The following is a 24,274-nucleotide window of genomic DNA, read 5'->3' as shown; positions in this document are numbered from 1 at the left end:
GGTGAGCGAAGCAGAGACTGTGAAGGAGTTAATGGGGAAATTGGAGGAGAAAGTAATGAGGGAGTTGCTAGTTTGGTGCTTTAGGTACAATATTCGTCCGACGGAGCGTGTCAGGGATTTAATGGCACCTGGGTCAGCGCTCCATACTAGTCCTGAGGTGCGTGTTAGTCGGCTGGTGAAAAATGTGCCAGCCTCACGCACTAGGCCTCCTGTGTACCTACCTAGCCTTGCACATCCTGTGCCAGTCCTGCTCTCAGGCTCTCCAGTACACCTTCACGGTCCAGTCCAATCTGTGCCACCTTCACACACCAGTCCTCCGATGGTAGCTCCCCGCACCAGGCTTCCTGTGCGTGTCCTCTATCCAGTACCACCTCCACACCCCAGCCCTCCGGTAGCAGCTCCCCGCACTAGGCTTCCTGTGCGTGTCCTCGGCCCAATACCACCAGTGCCAGCACCACGCATCAGGCCTTCAGTGCGCCTCGCCTGTTCAGCGCAGCCAGCGCTTTCTCCCTCTCCTGCGCTGTCGGAGTCTCCCGCCTGTTCAGCGTTTCTAGAGCCTTCCTCTTCTACAGCGCTGCCGGAGCCTCCTGCCTGTATGGAGCAGCTAGAGCTGCCAGTCTGCATGGAGCAGCTAGAGCTGCCAGTCTGCATGGAGCAGCCAGAGCTGCCAGTCTGCATGGAGCAGCTAGAGCTGCCAGTCTGCATGGGGCAGCCAGAGCTGTCAGTCTGCTTGGAGCAGCTAGAGATGCCAGTCTGCATGGAGCAGCTAGAGCTGCCAGTCTGCATGGAGCAGCCAGAGCTGTCAGTCTGCATGGAGCAGCTAGAGCTGCCAGTCTGCATGGAGCAGCCAGAGTTGCCAGTCTGCATGGAGCAGCCAGAGCTGCCAGTCTGCATGGAGCAGCTAGAGTTGCCAGTCTGCATGGAGCAGCTAGAGCTGCCAGTCTGCATGGGGCAGCCAGAGCTGTCAGTCTGCTTGGAGCAGCCAGAGTTGCCAGTCTGCATGGAGTTGCCAGTCTGCATGGAGTTGCCAGTCTGCATGGAGTTGCCAGTCTGCAAGGAGCTGCCAGTCTGCAAGGAGCTGCCAGTCGGCAAGGAGCTGCCAAAGCTGTTAGTCTGCATGGAACAGTCAGAGCTGTCAGTCTGCAAGAAGCCGCCAGAGCTGTCAATCTGCATGGAGCAGCCAGAGCCGCCAGTCAGCATGGAGCAGCCAGAGCCGCCAGTCAGCATGGAGCAGCCAGAGTCGTCAGTTAGCATGAAGCAGCCAGAGCCGTCAGTCTGCCAGACTCTTCCAGATCTGCCAGTCAGCCAGACTCTTCCAGATCTGCCAGTCAGCCAGACTCTTCCAGATCTGCCAGTCAGCCAGACTCTTCCAGATCTGCCAGTCAGCCAGACTCTTCCAGATCTGCCAGTCAGCCAGACTCTTCCAGATCTGCCAGTCAACCAGACTCTTCCAGATCTGCCAGTCAACCAGACTCTTCTAGATCCGCCTGTCAGCCAGGATCCGCCAGTCAGCCAGGATCTGCCAGATCTGCTAGTCAGCCAGGATCCGCCAGTCGGCCAGGATCTGCCAGTCAGCCAGGATCCGCCAGTCAGCCAGGATCCGCCAGTCAGCCAGGATCCGCCAGTCAGCCAGGATCCGCCAGTCAGCCAGGATCTGCCAGATCTGCTAGTCAGCCAGGATCCGCCAGTCGGCCAGGATCTGCCAGTCAGCCAGGATTCGCCAGTCAGCCAGGATCCGCCAGTCAGCCAGGATCCGCCAGTCAGCAAGGATCCGCCAGTCAGCCAGGATCTGCCAGATCTGATAGTCAGCCAGGATCCGCCAGTCAACCAGGATCTGCCGGATTCAACTGCCTGGCTGGGCTTCATCTCAGTACTGGGCTTCTTCTCAGTACTGGGCTTCCTCTCAGTACTGGGCTTCCTCTCAGTACTGGGCTGCCCCTCAGTCCCGAGCTGCCCCTCAGTCCCGAGCTGCCCCTCAGTCCCGAGCTGCCCCTCAGTCCCGAGCTGCCCCTCAGTCCCGAGCTGCCTCAGTCCCGAGCTGCCCCTCAGTCACGAGCTGCTCCTCAGTTCAGTGGGGTTCTGGGTGAGGACTATTCGGCCATGGTCGGCGGTGAGGGTGGATCATCCCAGGACGCGAAGGGGAGGAACTATGACATTTATGAAGTGGGGTCGACGTCCAGAGCCGGAACCGCCACCATGGACAGACAACCACCCGGGCCCTCCCTATGGTTTTGAGGTGCGTCCGGGAGTCCGCACCTTTGGGGGGGGGGGGGGGTTCTGTCACGCCTTGGTCATTGTATTTTATGTTTTCGTTATATATTTGGTTAGGCCAGGGTGTGACATGGGTTTATGTATTGTATTTTCGTATTGGGGTTTGTAGTATTTGGGATTGCGGCTGAGTAGGGGTGTTGTGTGGGCTTGGCTGCCTGAGGCGGTTCTCAATCAGAGTCAGGTGATTCTCGTTGTCTCTGATTGGGAACCATATTTAGGTAGCCTGGTTTTCACTTTGTATTTCGTGGGTGATTGTTCCTGTCTCTGTGTTAGTGTTCACCAGACAGGCTGTATAGGTTTTTCACGTTCCGTTTGTTGTTTTTGTTATTTCATGTATCGTCATTTGTCTATTGAAAACATGAGTAACCAACACGCTGCATTTCGGTCCGACTCTCTTTCGACAAACGAAGAACGCCGTAACACACACACACACACGCACACGCATCATCTAAATAATCAGGTGATTAGGATGCAGCGAGTTGCCAGCCCAGCACAGAGACCGGATCACAGCTTATCTTCTTCTCATTATGTCAACAGCACCTCAATGCAAATGATGTTTTGGTCACAAGAATGACACAGGTTTGCAGAAAAACTGAGTGACTCAGAAAGTTACTGGTAATTGAAGTACAGTTGGTATCGTAAGTATTCACCCCCTTGGACTTTTTCACATTTTGTGGAATTGAAATAGATTTAATTGTCATTGAAATAAACAAAATACTTGATAATGTCAGTGAAAATATATATTTATATATTTTATACATATATATACAAATGTATAAAAATTAAATAACTAAAATATAGTTGCTGCATAAGCATTCAACCCTTTTGTTTAGGCAAGCCTAAATCAGTAAAATATATAAAATATGACTTAACAAGTCACACAATATGTTACATGCACTCACTCTGTGTAAAATAAGGGTTTAACTGATTTGAATGACTACCCCTTCCTCTGTCCCCCATACTTACAACATCTGTAAGGTCCCTCAGTCAAGTACTGAGTTGCAAGCAGAGATTCAACTACAAATACCAGGGAGCTTTTCAAAAGCTTGAAAGAAGGGCAGTGATTGGTAGATGGGTAACAATAACAAATCAGACATTGAATATCTCTTTAAGCATGGTCAAGTTAATAATTAGGCTGTGGATGATTTATTAAACAACCCAGACACAAAGATACAGTCGTCCTTCTGAACTGAGACTGCTTACGGATGTCACCATGAGGCCATTGATGATTTTAAAACCACTACAATGGCTGTTATGGGAAAACTGAGTATGGATCAATATCATTGAAATGACTCCATAATAATGACCTCAATTACAGAGTGAAAATAAGTATACAAATTTACAGAATAATGAATATTCCAAAACCTGTATGCAACAATGCACTAAAGTAATACTGCAAAAAAAACATGGGAAATGAATGCACTTTTTGGCATACAAAAAGGCCTTATGCTTGGAGCAAATCCAACACAATATCAGGAATCAAGGTGAGACCCAGATGCAGACTGTCGAAGTAACAATGTTTATTATAGCAACAGGGGCAGGGAAAGACAGGTCAAGGAAGCAAGGGGTCGATAATCCAGAGTATAGGGGCAAAGGTACAGGACGGCTGTCAGGGTCAGGTCAGGCAGAGGTCAGTAATCCAGAAGTGGGGCAAAGGTACAGGATGGCAGGCTCAGGGTCGGGACAGGCAGTGTAGTCAGGCAGGACGGCTCAGAGACAGGATAGACAAGGGTCAAAACCAGGAGGGGCAAGAAAAGGAGAGACTAGGAAAAGCAGGAGCTGAGAAAAACGCTGGTTGACTCGACAAACAAGACGAACTGGCAATGGTCAAACAGAGAACACAGGTATAAATACACAGGGGATAATGGGGAAGATGGGCAACACCTGGAGGAAGGTGGAGACAATCACAAGGACAGGTGAAACAGATCAGAGTGTGACACACAATACATCGCTGAGTAACTTCCTCCTTATCTTCAATCTCAGTGGTGGCTGCATCATGGTATTGGTATGCTTGACATCGGCACTGACTGGGGAGTATTTCAGGATAAAAATCAACGGGAGCTAAGCACAGGCAGAATCCTAGAGGGAAACCTGCTTCAGTCTGCTTTACACCAGACACCGGGAGAGGAATTCCCCCTTCAGCAGAACAATAACCTACAGCAGAACAATAACCTACAGCAAAAGGCCAAACCTACACTGGAGTGGCTTACCAAGAAGACAGTGAATCAATTGATCAAGTTGTGACTTAAATCTGCTTGGAAATCTATGACAAGACTTGAAAATTGCTGTCTGGTCATGATCCCCAACACCTTCCTTGAAGAATTTAGAAAATAATAATAGGCAAATACTGCACAATACATGTGTGCAGAGCTCTTATGAGACTTACCCAAGAAGACTCACAGCTGTAATTGCTGCCACTACATGTATTGACTCAGTGGGGTGAAGATTTATCTAATCAAGGTATATTAGTGTTTTTTTTTCATTAATCTTTATAAAATGTTATAAAACTGTTTTCCACGTTGACATAACAGCATATTGTTTTGTAGATCGTTGACTCCCACGTTGTAACTTTTAAGAAACCCAAGGGGGGAAATGCTTATGGTAGACATTGGATATCACCTTGGATCATCAAGAGATGTGACCGTCATTTATAGGAGAATGAAGTCCCTTGAATAATATATATTATTTTCACTTATATAGGCAGGAGGGTGTTGACCAATGAGCATGTGAATGTGAGTGTCTAGAATAATATGATTTGAGTGTTGTGTGTGTGTGTGTGTATGTGTATTGTGTGTGTGCTCCTGTCAACTCAGCCCAGTCCAAGCTTTTCTCTGTCCTGGTACTCCGATGGTGGAACCAGCTTCCCCCCAGGAGCTAGAACAGTCCCTGCCCATCTTCCCAAAAACATCTGAAACCCTAACTTTTCAAAGAGTATCTTCAATCAAAAATGAATAATAATAACCGATAGCTACTTTAATGAGGCAAAGTGTACTTACTATGACAGTGATATGTGGTTGTTCCACTGAGCAATCTTGAAGTGAATGCGTTAACTGTAAGTCGCTCTGGATAAGAGTGTCTGCTAAAGGACTCAAATGTCATATTCGTCTCTCTATTTGTATTATACCCTTGACATTTATGGAAATCCTCTATTGAAGTCAACCATATAATTAGCCATTTGGCTGCTCTAATCATTGAATATGCTATTATCATTCAATGAGTGGTGTCATCATTACACTGGATTGTTGGTTAAGGGCTTGTAAGTAAGCAATTCACTGTAAGGTTGTATTTGTTGTATTTGGCGCATGTGACAAATAACATTTGATTTGATCTCTCTGATATGCATTGGATATCACCTTGGATCATGTGACTGTCATTTATAGGAGAATGAAGTCCCTTGAATAATATAGGTTCATGATGTTTATATAAGCAAGAGGGTATTGGGCGATGAGTCTATGTGAATGAAGTGTCTTGAATAATACGATTTCAGTGTTGTGTGTGTGTGTGTGGTCCAGTCTGTTATATCCTCCACAGCCAGAGTAGCTAGTTAGATCCTTTAGACTAGTGTTGGTGTTCACTATGCTGGGTTTCTCTTACAACTCTTCAGCTGATCAGTATATTACGTGGATAATGGCTTACGAGGCTGTGCATAGCCAGACGATAGTCGTAGACGTGTAATGTATCTGTGTTACCAGTGTCAAGGTGGGTGGTCTAATGGAGATGTCAACAAATTACAGGGGACAGCCTTGATGGTGATTGGACGCCAAGTGTTACCATCTAACCTTTGACCAAACCTCTATAGTATCCTGGGGTCCTGACGGTGTCTGTGATTGTTCTGGCAACAAGCGTGAGAATATAGCGTATATGGTGTACTAAGGCATGCCACACACACACACACACACACACACACACACACACACACACACACACACACACACACACACACACACACACACACACACACACACACACACACACACACACACACACACACACAGAGGCAGCTTTCTCTGTCTTACACACACACACACACACACACACACACACAAAACACACACTCCTCAACGCGTCTCTCCTGAAGTGTGCTGCATTGCAGAGACGGTGGATGACTCATCCTCAGGTTTCAGGCAAACACACTTTGTATCGCCATGGGTACCAGAACCCACAAGCTCTTGCTGTGTACATGTACGTTAGTCACGTCATGTACGTTAGTCACTTGTTTCAGCTATTGATTCCTGTAGACCATTTTGGAGTTAGCTTTCCTAACTGTTGAATACCCATCCTACCGTAACTAATTTAATTATCTGATAAAAGCATATAATTGACCACGTGTTGCACCAAAGATGCATTATCTTAGAATCCCTTTTGTTGGGGGCTAATCGTAATTGATCTGGCGACGCTGCATGACTGAAAAAGCAATGCAAACTTTGGTACCGTGCTAGGTAATTCAGCTATCTGATTGATTCTCTCTCCCTCCATTCCTCTCCCTCTCTCTCTCTCTCTCTCTCTCCCTCCATTCCTCTCCCTCCATTCCTCTCCCTCTCTCTCTCTCTCTCTCTCTCTCTCTCTCTCTCTCTCTCTTTCTCCATTCCTCTCTCCCTCTCTCTCTCTCTCTTTCCCTCCATTCCCCTCCCTCCCTCTCTCTCTTTCTTTCTCCATTCCTCTCTCCCTCTCTCTCCCTCTCTCCCTCACTCCCTCCCCCCAGCTAGTGACCTTGGAATCTTGGTTGAAGACTGATCAGCTGACATTAAAAATGTATGTACAATCAATTTTTGTGCTAAATCCTTTTCTTTCAAAATAAGATAGGTTGCCATTAGTATACATTGTCTATACATTATTTCTCAAGATTTGTTTAGGGAAGAAGAGAAAACTTCTTACTGTCCTACATGTCTTAAAATACAGTAGAGCAGATGGGCTTAGATTAAAGTACTGATTTTCACACCATAATGCATCCATCCCATTGTCCCTATTAAAGAGGAAGGTGAGAGAGACCTCTGTCTCTCTCTCTCCCACACACACACACTACAGAGATGCAAGTGTGTGTGTGTGTGTGTGGGGGGGGGGGGCATTAACCTTCTGAGAACGTATACTTAGTTTATGTGCATTCTGCAATTAGCAACCTTCACAACCGGCTCCTACACCCCACTGTTCCTTAGCAACATGCCAACAACCTGCAGCATTTACATATATATGTGAAAGTCAATATTTTCCGTCAGTGAACGAGATGCTGCTATGTATAGGCTTGCCTGCATGTCATTCGTGGTTTAGTTGATGGAGATGTCTTAGCTGTCAGTCAGATTTGTTTGCCCAATGGTAAGCCTACTACCACTATTGCATGCCCATAGCACACACAACTGGTCGTACGCAATCATATGTTTGAAATTAATTGAATTAGTTATATTTAGCTTTTTGTACTTTACCCCCCTTTTCTCACCAATTTCGTGATATCCAATCGCAATCTTGTCTCATCCCTGCAACTCCCCAACAGGCTCGGGAGAGGCAAAGGTCGAGTCATGCGTCCATCCGAAACATGACCCCCAAAACCACCCTTCTTAACACCGCTCGCTTAACCCGGAAGCCAGCTGCACCAACGTGACAGAGGAAACACTGCGCGCGATGGGCCAAGTAAAGCCCCCCAGCCAAACCTTTGCCTAACCCGGACGATGCTTGGCCAATTGTGCGACACCCTACGGGACTCCCAGTCATGGCCGGTTATGACACAGCCTGGGATCGAAACCGGGTCTGTAGTGACCTCTCAAGCACTGTGATGCAGTGCCTTAGACCGCTGCACCACTCGGGAGTCCGAAATGATCCTTTTTTTAAATGTTTATGGTTAATGCCTTTTGCTTTTTCAATTTGTTTCAAAGGTCACACACACTTGTGGAAACTAACAGGCACTCATACTTGAACCTTTCCACACTAAGGTTGAGATTATCATCAAGATCCTAAAAGTGTGTTCTCTCAGAGGGGTTGGGTTGAATGCATTCAGTTGTACAATGGACTATGTATCCCTCTTTCCCTTTCCTTTCATCTATTTTACAGGGGAGTTCAATGAGAAACAAGAGAGTTTTTATTTTATTTGAAGTCCTAATGCACAAAAGAGGATTTGGATGCAAGGTGGCGTTGTCCTGTCGTGGCTCCTGTCGCGGCTCCTGTCGCGGCTCCTGTCGCGGCTCCTGTCGCGGCTCCTGTCGTGGCTCATTGTGGCTTAGTAATTCCACTGATTCAGTGTCATGAATTCTGGTGGCAAAAAAAGGAAACGGAGTCGTAACTGTGGCTCAGGGGAAACTTCGGAGATCAACATTTATGAATGACATACAGTGGGACAAAACGTATTTATTCAGCCACCAATTGTGCAAGTTCTCCCACTTAAAAAGATGAGAGAGGCCTGTAATTTTCATCATAGGTACACTTCAACTATGACAGACAAAATGAAAATGCCTCTCTCATCTTTTAAATGGGAGAACTTGCACAATTGGTGGCTGACTAAATACTTGTTCTCCCCACTGTATGTACTTGATAAACCAGGCATATAAAAAAATAGTAATACATTTAGCTTCTCGCAAACTTGAACCTTTTATAGGCTCCCTGCGTTCTTAGTTCAGTACTACAGTACGCATTAAAACAGCAGCGTTCTAGTAGTATAATTCCATCTCACAGTGATTGCACGAAAGTAAAGGGTAGAAACCATATTTACGAGCTGGCAGTTTGAGCTCACAATTCAAAGACACGTATAAAGAACATCCCAGTTTCTCTCCCATCACAGTGAGTGTGATGACGCAGGTAATGCAGGGACTTTGACATTCACACCGACTGGCTTCTTCACACTTAATCAGAACGTTCATTAACAAGGCCTATATGGCTTTGAGTCTATAGCAGCCCAGCCAGGGACAAACTATCTTCAAGTGGGGTCTGGTGGAGTCAAGTCAGAGGAGTTCTTGACTGAACAGGAACGCGCATCAGAGAGTTCTTGCATAATGGCGTTCAATTAGGAAATCCCTTGAACAAGAGTTCTGGCACACCACTTGTTTGGTTTCTTTAGCCAGAGAACGCTTCTTTTGGCCGAAGATGAGAGAAGAAATGGGACACTGTGTGATAATTGTCCGCCGCTGTCTGAAGCGAAAGAAACCAAACAGAACGACAAGAACACCATTGCAAAGCATCGAAACCTTTGCTCCATTTGAGATCATCTCTATCAACTACCTTCAACTTAAATAAGAATTTGTTCTTATCTGACTTGCCTAGTTAAATAAAGTATTCAATAAAAAATAAAAACATCTGGAGAGAAGCAATTGTGGTATTGAATACATTCTGGTTTTGGTAGACCACTTCACAAAGTTTGCCCAGACTTACGCTACACCGAACAAGTCCAGCAGGACTGCAGCACGCAAGATCTTCCATGACATAATTGTGTGATTCGGCTACCCATCAGGGGAAGAAGTTCGAGAATGAACTGTTCGGAAAGTTGCAAAGCTACAGTGGGATACAACCCTCAATAACGACACAATACCTTCCACAATCAAATCCAGCAGAAATGCTTCAACAGAACTTTGTTAGGTATCCTGAATAAACTGGAAGAAATACAGAAACCGAACTGGACGGATTACCTCACAAAGTTGTTCATGCCTATAACTCAACTGTACATGACTCAACCCTTTTTTTTCGTCTTTGGACGAGAACCAATACTGCCAATCGACCTGCTAGTCCTGAGAGAAGAAGAAGGAAGAACACGGACTCGAGCAGGATGTGCAGAGAAAAGGAATACTTCGATGCAGGAAGTTAACTACAATCAAAGTACATGGAGTTCAGTACTGGAACCTGGAGACCATGTCCTGATATGAAACCTGTCACAGAGAGGAGGACCTGGTAAAATGTGTGCTTACTGGGAAAACAATATCCATGTGGTAAAAGAAAGAAGAGGTGTGAACTGTCTAGTCTCTGTGGTTCAACCATTGGATGGAATTGGACAACAAAGAATCTTACACAGAAATCTTCTGTTACCCTGTCCTTACCTCGTCGATGGACAAAACACACAGCAAAACACAGAAACCAGTAAGAGAAAAACACACAAAACACAGCAAACCTGAAAGAGAAAAACACAAAACACTCATTTAAGTTGTTCTTAGAACAGTAGGGTCGCAGTACTTCAGTTGGTACTTCAGTCTTTAGTTCAGTACTTTTCAGTGGGACCATGTTTCAGACTTGGAGAACTGAACACTAATGGCAAAGGAATGGTAATGTTTCCTTGGGTTATTGAGTGATAGGATCGAAGGCGAGAGAGAGAGAGAGTGAGAGAGGAGGACAGGGATTTGGTGGCCTTAACGGATGGCATTTGTCAATGAGTGCTGGGGCTTGAGCGTAATGACTGCACATCATGTGAGGCCAGTCACGCAGGGAGGAGGACGGCGAGAAAATATCTGGTCCTGGGAGACCATGGTGAGTCATCCACCCATCTGCGTCATCTGAATGGAAGAGAGAGAGAGAGAGAGAGAGAGAGAGAGAGAGAGAGAGAGAGAGAGAGACAGAGAGACAGAGAGACAGAGAGACAGAGACTTAAACAAAAGTAGGCAGGTAAGTACACAGTTGATAGGTCATGTCATACATTGAAGGCTATGAACAAAGGGGCGCCTGCGTTTAATACGTGTTGCTTTCCGGCTCCTGTGAACTAGTACAACAGGATCTGTCCTGAACACCTGCCAATTAGTATTCATTAAACAGTTGTAGATGGACAAGATACAGACATCAATGCTTAGGGAGGTGTGTAAGTAACTGAGCAACTGTGACACCTGCAGGTGCAACAGATTCAGGTTTCATTCAGGTTTCGGACAAACTCCGGTAGATCGGAATATGTTGCAAAACAGTAATGACACTGTATGTCACTTATTATAGGAAGTAATAGTAGCCTAGCAAACACCCCATACCTTACATGCAAACATCCTCTCAGAACTTCAACTCTGTGTATCATAATAGTAGCCTACCTAGTCTAGCAATCATCCCATACCTTACATGCAAACATCCTCCCAGAACTTCATCTCTGTGTATCACATTGGCTGTCTCAAGCTGTTTCTCTCTCCATTTCTAAAGTTACTCTGACCTCTACTGACAGTAAAGTGTAAAGTCATGTCAGTTTTCAGTTCATTTCCAACATGCTGTATGTTTTAGCTTTTTTCCACTAGAGGGTGGCAAACATTCATTCATTCACCACATGCCTTGGGCTGGTAATATACTGTATTTCATTTTTTATTTGACCTTTATTTAACCAGGCAAGTCAGTTAAAAACACAGTCTTATTTTCAATGACGGCCTGGGAACAGTGGGTTAACTGCCTGTTCAGGGGCAGAACGACAGATTTGTACCTTGTCAGCTCAGGGGTTTGAGCTCACAACCTTCCGGTTACTAGTCCAACGCTCTAACCACTAGGCTTCCCTGCCGCCCCGTATATACTCAATACAAATATTAACACAACATGTAAGGTGTTGGCCCCATGTTTTATGGACTGAAATAAAGATCCCAGAAATGTTCATTCCCTACAAAAGTCTTATTTATCTCAAATTCTGTGAATAAATCTGTTTATTAGTGAGTATTTCTCCTTTGACAAGATAATCCATCCACCTGACAGGTGTGGCATTTCAAGAATCTGATTATACAGCATGACCATCACACAGGTGCAACTTGTGTTGGGGACAATAAAAGGCCACTCTAAAATATGCAGTTTTGTCACACAACACAATGCCACAGACGTCTCATGTTTTGAGGAAGTGTTCAATTGGCATGCTGACTGCAGGAATGTCCACCAGAGCTGATTCCAGGGAATTGAAATTGAAATGTTCTACCATAAACTGCCTCCAATGTAGTTGTAGAGAATTTGGCAGTACGTCCAACCGGCCTCACAACTGCAGATTACGAGTAACCATGCCAGTCAAGGACCTTCACATCTGGCTTCTTCACCTGCGATATCGTTTGAGGAGTATTTCTGTCTGTAATAAAGCTCTTTTGTGGAGAACAATTTATTCATATTGGCTGGGCCTGGCTCCCAAGTGGGTGGGCCTCAGAATTCCAGTGATTCCAATAAATGTTATGCTCCTTGATCTTCAAGAATAGGACTTGGAAATATGGAAGTATAGATTAGCCAAATTGTTTTACCCGAGCATGACCCCTTATTCGCCAGCCCTACTCTGTTGTTTATGATTTTGATGTCATGGAGGACTGATTGGGCTCGTTGATTCAAGTTGAAAAATAAATGCTGCGCTCATCAAATGGCATGCTTTGAGCACTACTGAAAAGTGCTATTTACATGTACAAAATGAATGCCATATGCTGCATTTGCTATAGGTCTATTGTTTACCTTTTTGTTGGTGACACTTTGATATCTTGATAATGTGCAGCTGTTTAAAGGGCAAATACACAGATGAAACGTTAACAAAAGGGTCGCCCGGCCTCTGTTTTGGTAATTAGCTGAGGGATGGGCCTCGAGAAATGTAACCACTCTCAGATAAATAGACAGAGCTATGGTATAAAAATTATATAAAATTGTTTTAACCATTTTATGAGGCTATACCGTGTTTGTTACATTTACAATGTTTAAAAACATTGGAGTAATACAAGCTTATATTTTGGGTGTGACCGTTGAACTAAGATCATGAGGCATTTATAAGTTATATTCTTCAAAAATCTAATTATATATATAAACAACACAATGTAACTCCAAGTCAATCACACTTCTGTGAAATCAAACTGTCCACTTAGGAAGCAACACTGATGGACAATACATTTCACATGCTGTTGTGCAAATGGAATAGACAACAGGTGGAAATTATAGGAAATTAGCAAGACACCCCCAATAAAGGAGTGGTTCTGCAGGTGGTGACTACAGACCACTTCTCAGTTCCTATGCTTCCTGGCTGATGTTTTGGTCACTTTTGAATGCTGGCGGTGCTTTCACTCTAGTGGTAGCATGAGACGGAGTCTACAACCCACACAAGTGGCTCAGGTAGTGCAGCTCATCCAGGATGGCACATCAATGCGAGCTGTGGCAAGAAGGTTTGCTGTGTCTGTCAGCGTAGTGTCCAGAGCATGGAGGCGCTACCAGGAGACAGGCCAGTACATCAGGAGACGTGGAGGAGGCCGTAGGAGGGCAACAACCCAGCAGCAGGACCGCTACCTCTGCCTTTGTGCAAGGAGGAGCACTGCCAGAGCCCTGCAAAATGACCTCCAGCAGGCCACAAATGTGCATGTGTCTGCTCAAACGGTCAGAAACAGACTCCATGAGGGTGGTATGAGGGCCCGACGTCCACAGGTGGGGGTTGTGCTTACAGCCCAACACCGTGCAGGACGTTTGGCATTTGCCAGAGAACACCAAGATTGGCAAATTCGTCACTGGCGCCCTGTGCTCTTCACAGATGAAAGCAGGTTCACACTGAGCACATGTGACAGACGTGACAGTCTGGAGACTCTGTGGAGAATGTTCTGATGCCAGCAACATCCACAGCCCTCCATGTGCTCGCCAGAGGTAGCCTGACTGCCATTAGGTACCGAGATGAGATCCTCAGACCCCTTGTGAGACCATATGCTGGTGCGGTTGGCCCTGGGTTCCTCCTAATGCAAGACAATGCTATGCTATACCTCATGTGGCTGGAGTGTGTCAGCAGTTCCTGCAAGAGGAAGGCATTGATGCTATGGACTGGCCCGCCCATTCCCCAGACCTGAATCTAATTGAGCACATCTGGGACATCATGTCTCGCTCCATCCACCAATGCCACGTTGCACCACAAACTGTCCAGGAGTTGGCGGATGCTTTAGTCCAGGTCTGGGAGGAGATCCCTTAGGAGACCATCCGCCACCTCATCAGGAGCATGCCAGGCATTGTAGGGAGGTCATACAGGCACGTGGAGGCCACACACACTACTGAGCCTCATTTTGACTTGTTTTAAGGACATTACATCAAAGTTGGATCAGCCTGTAGTGTGGTTTTCCACTTTAATTGAGTGTGACTCCAAATCCAGACCTCCATGGGTTGATAAATTTGATTTCCATTGATAACTTTTGTGTGCTTTTGTTGTCAACACATTCATTCAGATCTAGGATGTGTTATTTTAGTGTTCCCTTTATTTTTTTGAGCAGTGTATATATAAACTCAGCAAAAAAAGAAACATCCTCTCACTGTCAACTGCGTTTATTTTCAGCAAGGTTAACATGTGTAAATATTTGTATGAACATAACTGAGACAAACTGAACAAGTTCCACAGACATGTGACGAACAGGAATGGAATAATGTGTCCCTGATCAAAGCGGGGAGGTCAAAATCAAAAGTAACAGTCAGTATCTGGTGTGGCCACCAGCTGCATTGAGTACTGCCGTGCATCTCCTCCTCATGGACTGCACCAGATTTGCCAGTTCTTGCTGTGAGATGTTATCCCACTCTTCCACCAAGGCACCTGCAAGTTCCCGGACATTTCTGGGGGGAATGGCCCTAGCCCTCACCCACTGATCCAACAGGTCCCAGACCTGCTCAATGGGATTGAGATCCGGGCTCTTCGCTGGCCATGGCAGAACACTGACATTCCTGTCTTGCAGGTATTCACGCACAGAACGAGCAGTATGGCTGGGGGCATTGTCATGGTGGAGGGTCATGTCAGGATGAGCCTGCAAGGATGGTACCACATGAGGGAGGAGGTCTTCCCTATAACGCAAAGCGTTGAGATGGCCTGCAATGACAACAAGCTCAGTCCAATGATGCTGTGACCCTCCAAATCGATCCCGCTCTAGAGTGCAGGCCTCAGTGTAACGTTCTTTCTTTTGACGATAAACATGAATCCGACCATCATCCCTGAAGAGACAAAACCGCGACTGATCAGTGAAGACCACTTTTTGCCAGTCCTGTCTGGTCCAGCAACGGTTTGTGCCCATAGGCGACGTTGTTGCCGGTGACGCCTAGTGAGGACCTGCCTTACAACAGGCCTCCAAGCCCTCAGTCCAGTCTCTATCAGCCTAATGCAGACAGCCTGAGCATTCCTGGTGTAACTCGGGCAGTTGTTGTTGCCATCCTGTACCTGTCCCGCAGGTGTGATGTTCGGATGTTCCGATCCTGTGGAGGTGTTGTTACACATGGTCTGCCACTTCGAGGACGATCAGCTGTTTGTTCTGTCTCACAGTACAGTCATTGCAATTCACTGGCCAAAGCTACAGTCCTCATGTCTCCTTGCAGCATGCATAAGGCACGTTCACGCAGATGAGCAGGGACCCTGGGCATCTTTCTTTTGGTGTTTTTCAAAGTCAGTAGAAAAGCCTCTTTAGTGTCCTAAGTTTTTGTAACTGACCATAATTGCCTACCGTCTGTAAGCTGTTAATGTCTTAACGACCGTTCCACAGGTGCATGTTCATTAATTAATTGTTTATGGTTCTTTGAACAAGCATGGGAAACCGTGTTTAAGCCCTTTACAATGAAGATCTGTGAAGTTATTTGGATTTTTACGAATTATCTTTGAAAGACAGGGTGCTGTGTGTTATTAGTTCAAGCACACGATGTTTGTCTATTGTTGTGACTCAAATTTGATGACCAATTTATACAGAAATCCAGGTAACTCCAAAGGGTTCACATTCTTTCTCTTGCCACTGTACTCATTCAAGGGTTTTGCTTTATTTTTGTATTTTATACAGTGTAGAATAATAGTAAAGACATCAGAACTATGAAATAACACATATGGAATCATGTAGTAACCAAAAAAGTGTTAAACAAATCAGAATATATGTTATATTTGAGATTTTTCAAAGTAGCCACCCTTTACCTTGATGACAGCTTTGCACACTCTGGCATTCTCTCAACCAGCTTCATGAGGAATGCGTTTCCAACAGTCTTGATGGAGTTCCCACGTATGCTGAGCACTTGTTGGCTGCTTTTCCTTCACTCTGCGGTCCAACTCATCTCAAACCACCTCAATCTGGTTGAGGTCGGGTGATTGTGGAATGCCGGTCATCTAATGCAGCACTCCATCACTCTCCTTCTTGGTCAAATAGCCCTTACACAACCTGGAGTTGTGTTGGGTAATTGTCCTGTTGAAAAACAAATGATATTCCCACTAAGTGCAAATCAGATGGGATGGCATATCGCTGCAGAATGCTGTGGTAGCCATGCTGGTTAAGTGTGACTTGAATTCTAAATAAATCACAGACAGTGTCACCAGCAAAGCACTCGCACACCTTCACACCTCCTCCTTCATAATTCATGGTGGGAACCACACATGCGAAAATCATCCGTTCACATACATCCGTTCACCTTATCCGTTCACCTACCATTCACCTACCCTCACAAAGACACGGCGGTTGGAACCAAAAATCTCAAATTTGGACTCATCAGTCCAAAGGATAGATTTCCAATGGTCTAATGCCAATTGCTTGTGTTTCTTGGCCCAATTGCTTGTGTTTCTTCTTATTGGTGTCCTTTAGTAGTGGTTTATTTTCAGCAATTTGAACAATGAAGGCCTTATTCGGCAGGGTAGCCTAGTGGTTAGAGCGTTGGACTGGTAACCGAAAGGTTGCAAGTTCAGATCCCGAGCAGACAAGGTACAAATCTGTCGTTCTGCCCCTGAACAGACAGTTAACCCACTGTTCCTAGGCCATCATTGAAAATAAGAATTTGTTCTTAACTGACTTGCCTAGTTAAATAAAATAAAACATAAAATTCACATAGTCTCCTCTGAACAGTTGATGTGTTTGTTACTTGAACTCTGTGAAGCATTTATTTGGGATAAAATTTGGGCTGGTAACTCTAATGAACTTATCCTCATCAGCAGAGGTAACTCTGGGTCTTCCTTTCCTGTGGCAGTCATCATGAGAACCAGTTTCATCATAGCAGTTGATGGTTTTTGCGACTGCACTTGAAGAAACTTTCAAAGTTCTTTAAATGTTCTGTATTGATTGACCTTCATGTCTTAAAGTAATGATGGACTGTCATTTCTCTTTGCTTATTTGAGCTGTTTTTGCCATAATATGAACTTGTTCTTTTACCAATAAGGACTGTCTTCTGTATACGACCCCTACCTTGTCACAACACAACTGATTGGCTCAAACGCATTAACAAGGTTCACTTGTTAATTTAAATGCATTCCAGGTGTCTAAATCATGAAGCTGGTTGAGAGAATGCCAAAAGTGTGCAAAGCTGTGATCAAGGCAAAGGGTGGCTACTTTGAAGAATCTCAAATATAAAACATTTTTTTATTTGTTTAACACTTTTTTGGTTACTACATGATTCCATGTGTTATTTCCTATTTTTGATGTCTTCACTGTTATTCTAAAATGTAGAAAAAATAAAAAAAATAAAGAAAAACCCATGAATGAGTAGGTTTGTCCAAACGTTTTACTTTATCTTAAATATATATATATATTATACATCTATAAATCCAAAAATGGATGTAGCAACTACAGATTGGCCAAATTTGAGCATGTGTCCATTAGGACTATGGATTATTTTTTTTTCCAGAATGAATTAGATTGAGCAATAAAAGCCCTACTTTGATTCCATAGGCTTGGATCCGCACTATGCAGCTGTTGCAAGAGCGCATTTTTCACTGGCTGTCCACTGGTTTCAAAAGGATTTGTGAACAGCCATCCACAACAACCACAAATTGGATAATCTTTGGATGCCAACAACAGTCGCACAATTGGAAGACATAGCTTGGACTGTAGCCTACAAAATCCTATTTATTCCTGCTTGTTTCCCGCGATCCCATTAAGCACATTTGGTGTGTCATCATAGTGGGCTCTGATTTGACTCGTTCAGGTGGAACAAATTTAAATTTGCGCCTTTTGATTTGAATGTCTTGAGAAAACAGAGAAGTGTCAAATATTTTTTTCCGCAAACATCCTTTCTGAATTTAAAAGTAATGATCGAAGTAATCATCAAGTTATTTAAAAACAATCTGTAATCTGATTACACTGTTGCTGCTGGTAATGTAACGGTTTACTGTTACCGTTTTTTGTGATCCTTTACATGCAATCTCTTACTCCCCAACCTTGCTGATTTCCTAATATGAACTGTAACCGTAAAATTTTAACATTTGTTGCATGTTGCTTTTATATTTTTGTTCAGTATAGTAGTCAAGGAGTGGACAAAATACTTCTGATTTGTGATGATGGGATGTTGTTTTCTCATCTTTTTATACAAATGTATTAGCTACATTATTAGCTAATCCAGACCAGATAAATCTAATATAGTGGGTTATAAAGTATGCATAATAAATGGGGGCAGTTATGTGTCCATATCACATTAGTTGATAGGCTAGAAATCCCACAAATAAATGGACCTTGCTGTTCACGGAAAAATATCGTAATTTGGGTGTAATAATCAATCGAAAGGCAATTTGTTGTGGGAGATGCTTTACCACTTCATCACAGTTTAAGTTGGTGCAAACAAATTGATGGGATGGAGAATTCATATTCAGAGGATGTGGTATGTGATGGACATGTCAAAGACCAGTGAATGGGCCTTTTTCGCTTGATATTATCCAAATATTATCCAATGTATTCACTGCAAGTATCTCATGGCAGCATCCACCCGTCTGCAGGTGAAACGTTATGGCTCGGGCGGATAATCAAGAATATCAAGGTTTTCAAACGGGCGGAATTTCAACCAATCGCCTGTAGACTTCAGGCGGTGGAATCCAATCATATTTTATCTTTGAATAGTGGGTGTGCCGCACGTCTGGTCCTAGAGGCGGGAATAGAAAAGTGCTGCATGGCGAGTTTGGTTGAGAAGAAGTTGGATGTTGGGGGTGTACCATTGATGAGAAGCGGCCGAAAAAGGGAATATTTGCAGAAATTTCAAAGAATTCTGAGGAATATTACTTTGTTCTGCTTACTATCAGTATATTCATAAAATTGTCTGACTTTTATTATCATCTACACCAGGTGAGTTTATTAGAGTCGTTTTCATAGGGATGACTGGGTGGCTAGCTGGCTAACGGATTATTTTGCCATGACTTTTCAACGATGGAGGACCTCAACCTTGCTGGCTAGTTGACATCAAACTAGCTAGCTCGCTAACATGCTCAATTGTTTCAATGACATTTTCTAGATAAAAAAAAAAATCATCAATTGAATTAAGTGATCGTTTTAATAATAGCAAACTAATTGGTATGCTCATTATAGGAATATTCTAAAATGTCTTTCCAGCTATACATTTCAGTGATGGTGCATGCAGCGCGAGGACCCTAAACTGCATCAGAACTCCTTTTGATGTTCATTGCTTAAGCTCGTGCTTAACATATGGTATTTTAACACATTCATGTACTGCTCGGTTATGATAATAGAAGTTGAGCTTTTATTTAGAAATTCAATATTGTATAAACTATGCTCACCAATGCAGCTAAATACAGAGCTTGCCCGACAATGTTAGCTAACGTTACCTAGCTAACATTACAGCAAGAATCAGTGTGATGTGAGCAATGCATTTTATTCTAACCAGGTTTACTCGGCAAGTTTATCAGCGAAGGGCTTGGTAATTTCAACAAAGGCTGGCAATGCCTTGGCTGGATGACTTGTTTGGCGTGCGGTCAGATATCATAGCGGTTTTCTGAGACGTAGAGAGGGGATGCAGTGGCACGACAGTACGCTTAGCTGCACCCTGATCCCTCTATCCAGGGATCTGGCCCAGTTTCGGGTTGAAGCAACACCGTGTAAACACCCTGCTTGCCGTCATCAGCTGAAGCTGGCATGTCCAGTTGTGTGAGCAGCGTCAATTACATCTCTTGATTTTCTGTCAATATTCTCAAGTACAGCCTAATCTACACGAGCCATAGGCTTTATCAAAAGTTCATATAGTTTTCAGAAAATGTTCCCACTATCAGTCTAGAAATGCTGAATAGCTCATGTCAGCAGTAATATACTATTACAATAAGATAGTGTTATCGGAGTTGATGACATCATATCCCAATCATTCTTATCACAGTAAGAAATTACATGGCACGCTTGGCTACTACCTGGATCAGGAAGTGTACTTGGTTGCTTCTTCCTATTTATTCTGGTCTAGTCATCTTAATCAGGCTCTGTAAACACTAGATACTGATACAGAAGCTGGTGGCGGTGGTCTGTGAAGCATTTCAGCAGGGCTGGGCTTCATGGAAGACTGCAATTCCTCCACTCCTCAGTGGATGCTTCAGGCGAGGATATATTATGTTGTTTTTCTGCAGTCATGGTGCGAAGGAGGCTGAAGTGTTCTCCAAACACTGGTCTAGGGTCAGCTTTCCATCTTGGCTCTCCCTTCCAATCCCTAGCCTAGCTGAACTGGAAGTCATACATATGCAGTGTATGACAGACATACTGTGGATCTATCTCTGTAGAGGGAGAGCCTCTAGTCTACCCACACATAGCTTGGCTCAGACATCAGGGTGATAATTGTCATGTGTGCTGTCTGAGGAAAGTCTCTTTTTGAGGGAGTTGGTGAGAGGGACACACTGAGGGTACTGTACTTGGACTGGGAATGTGTTACTGTAGGAGAGAGTCTGATTTACAAGGAGACCTCAGAACTCAGCTCAGCTGTCTGTTGTTTTGGTATTTAAGCTCCAGATTTTGAGGATTACTGGTACTCTGTATCCCAAACTACCCCTGGGCATCACATTCATCATTAGATCTACAGGAGAGCTTCGGTAGGGGCTAGGGGTCAACCTTTTTAAATAATGGGTATAACTCAACCAATGTGTTAACTGTTTGTGTCTCCCGTCCAGGTGTCCTAGTGTGTTCTGGTTGTACCCCAGAGATGGCACAGCGGAGCGGGCAGGAGGACCCGGAGCGGTACCTGTTCGTGGACCGTGCCGTGGTCTGCAACCCGGCCACGCAGGCCGACTGGACGGCCAAGAAGCTCGTATGGATCCCCTCGGAGCGCCACGGCTTTGAGGCGGCCAGCATCCGCGAGGAGCGCGGCGACGAGGTGGTGGTGGAGCTAGCTGAGAACAGCAAGAAGGCCATAGTGAACAAGGACGATATCCAGAAGATGAACCCTCCCAAGTTCAGTAAGGTGGAGGACATGGCAGAGCTCACGTGTTTGAACGAGGCTTCAGTGCTGCACAACCTCAAGGACCGCTACTACTCTGGCCTCATCTATGTAAGTAGGATAGAAGTCCTGCTTTTGACTTCTGACTTGAGAAAACCAGGTGTAGGCTTATTTACCTTACATTGGTATCTTATTGAAGTGAACCAGTAGCCTTTCTCCTCCCTTTTTGGTATATTGTACCCAACTACCCATCACATCAATCAGAATTGTCCAATACCAAACCCACAGAGACCCCCAAAACCATTTGTCCTTAGATACACCACCATATCCCAGGGTTCTAATAAGTTGGCAATGGCATTAGCAATGTCCCAGATAACCAGTGTGATTACGACCCATTTAGTGACATGACATGCATTCCTGGAATAGATGGAAAGTCAGTTAGCCGCCTGAGACCCAGAGAGAAGGGAGGACAACTGTGATTGCCTCCACAGTTCCACAGTACCAGCTATTCCTGTGGTTCTCTCCCCAGGTGGCTGCAATAAGAGGCAGAAGGACAGCTCGGGGATGAGGTCATTTTGGGATGTTAATGAAGCAGAGGTTTTATTGTTTTATTGTTGGACATCGCTAAAATACTTTTAAAACACCAGGAAATCAACTCCAAGTGATTTTAATTTTGGAAATCAGTTCAAGTATTCCCACACATAATAGAGAGAAACATGGAATCATATAGAAATGGTTTTAAATTATTATGTTTTAGTCAAATATTATATCGGTTTGAGCTTCTTGCTTCAAATTATTTGTAATTATGTACCAGCCCCCTGACCATCTGGTCAATAAAAAAATGTTGATGAGTAACTGACCTGCTAGAAATGACAAGAAGGCCTCTCGACCCAAACCCCATGCCCCGTCCAACACACTCCCTGGCATGGGCTGGATTGCTAGGTGAGCACCAGGCTTTAGTGAGGCCCTGTCGGTGCTCCATCCATTCATGTGGCTAGTAGTGCTAATGTAATGGTTCCCTGCCAATGGGCCTGATCTGCAGTAATCAGCCAGCCAGGGAGCGAGGCTCGTGCTGAGTCATTCACACAGACTAACTGTACCGCCTTCACAGGGCTCTTTGTCTCCCTGCAGATAAGCAACAGCTGGCACAGAATAACTGGCATATTTTCAACCTTCAGTAGTACTGTACCTAATCCACTACTTGATTAAAAAATAACTCCCTGTCAAGTAGGGCTGACCACATTTAGTCAACTGGTCGATTGTTTGGTCGTAAATAGATTATGTTTTTCATGGTGCACAAGACACCTGTCTATTTTTCACCTGTCCACAGAGATGGCACAGCCCATCACTCTTATGACACGTGCTACTGATATTGTAAATTGTTATATAATGTAAGAATAATGGTGCAACACTAATAAATATATTATTTTATAACAAATTCGCCTTCTCCCGTGAGGGATAGCGGTCGCTGTCCATGGTTCTGAAACGTAATCTTCAGGGCGCTGTTGAATTGGCGCCTTTCTCTATATGTTGCTTAGTGCATAATGGCATAGTTAACCAGCATGTTGGTGTTGAGAACAATGTGGCGGAGGCAGCAGCGGAGTGAGGACATAAGGAAGCATCCCTTGCCTTAATTGTCTAAGAAAATTGAGGAGAGAGGAAACCCCAACTTTATTAAGTCTATAATCAATAGCCTAACTGTTAAACATGCCTGGCTTTATAAATCATCCATATATATCTACATTATATAACCAATAAGACAAATCCTGCTTCTGTTGTCAGAATGAGTATTTGTTTAATAGCCTACTGATTTCGTGACCACCAAGCCTCATGCAACCTTAATATGTAGAATAAAGAAATGTCACAAATTCAGCTGTTTTTAATCTTTGCTCTGCTGTAATAAAATATTTACAACGTTTTTTTCCCGTTAGAACAGACTCTGGTATTACATATAATTTATTTACTGTTTTTTACACTTTTCCAAACGGCAGAAAAATGATATGGTAATCTAACTGCTCCTGTTTGTCACACATAAAGTGCACGCAGCTCTCGCTCCTATAGCCTCCTTTTTCTTGATCTTCTTGTTCTTATTTAGCTCTCGCTCCTAAACAATGATAATACTGTGATCTAAAAGCAGCTGTTTGGTACACAATACTCACACAGCACTTGTTCCTATATCCCCTCCTTTTTCTTCTTCTCCAATAGTTTCCACGACTAAGTCAAATGTCTTCCACACATCTGACTTCCCCTTTCCCTCCAAAGCAATTCCCCCGTTTTCTTTTTCATGTCCTCCGCATCCATTTTGCTGTCACATGTGTTACGATGTTCTGAGTTTGTTATAACAAATGTATTGATGTGATTGTGATAGGCTATAGGTCAGGACCTATTGGTCACGTGCATGCAAGTTATACATGTTTCACGTAAAAAGAGCAAGGGATGATGGGAAAAGGAAATGTTTTTTGATTAATACAAATTAGGTATTTTGGTAACAGAACCTTTCAGGCAGAGAAACAAGTAAGAAACTAAATGGCTGTAATTATGTGGCAGATTCAGCACGGACAGCGCGATAAACACTTGCTGTGCTGCGGTGCCTGTTCACAGAGGCACTCGCTGTCATTTATTTTTAACACAGTGTGGCCATTGGGCTCCCTCTTGAGCTATTTGTGTCTTAATTATTTAATCAAACAGTATGCTTAAAGCATCAGACAAGCTCAGTATATATAGTTGGATTTTATTCAAAGACATAGGGTGTGTCTATATATGGAAAAATACACATTCTACAGATGACTCTCAGTCGACCAAGATTTCTTTTTGTCAGAGACAGCCCTACTGTCAAGTTCGCTGGATCTGTATTTTGTTTGGGCGGTATCCAGATTGTCATACCGGCTATGTGCCATCCTGGGATATTCCGAATTACCGGCACTGAACACTAAGGGCGCTATTTTCAAAAAGGGAAAGGGGGGGATACTTAGTTGCACAACTGAATGCATTCAAACGAAATGTGTATTGCACATTTAAAGATGCA

General features: G+C 44.2%; 1 protein-coding gene across 2 annotated transcripts in view; it reads left to right on the top strand.

Moving 5' to 3' along the window:
• Positions 1-19,002: 19,002 nt before the first annotated feature.
• LOC135537213 (myosin-10-like) overlaps positions 19,003-24,274 on the top strand; it is a 104,222-nt gene continuing 98,950 nt past the window's right edge. For both annotated transcript variants that reach the window (XM_064963409.1, XM_064963406.1), the window contains exons 1-2: positions 19,003-19,169; positions 20,984-21,360. In XM_064963409.1, the coding sequence (XP_064819481.1) occupies positions 21,016-21,360 (345 nt within the window). In that variant the 5' untranslated portion in view covers positions 19,003-19,169; positions 20,984-21,015. The remainder of the gene's footprint in view (positions 19,170-20,983; positions 21,361-24,274) is intronic.

Source organism: Oncorhynchus masou, chromosome 5 (genome assembly GCF_036934945.1).
Source record: "Oncorhynchus masou masou isolate Uvic2021 chromosome 5, UVic_Omas_1.1, whole genome shotgun sequence".
Classification (NCBI taxonomy): domain Eukaryota; kingdom Metazoa; phylum Chordata; class Actinopteri; order Salmoniformes; family Salmonidae; genus Oncorhynchus; species Oncorhynchus masou.
This window is presented reverse-complemented; position numbering and strand designations above follow the sequence as displayed.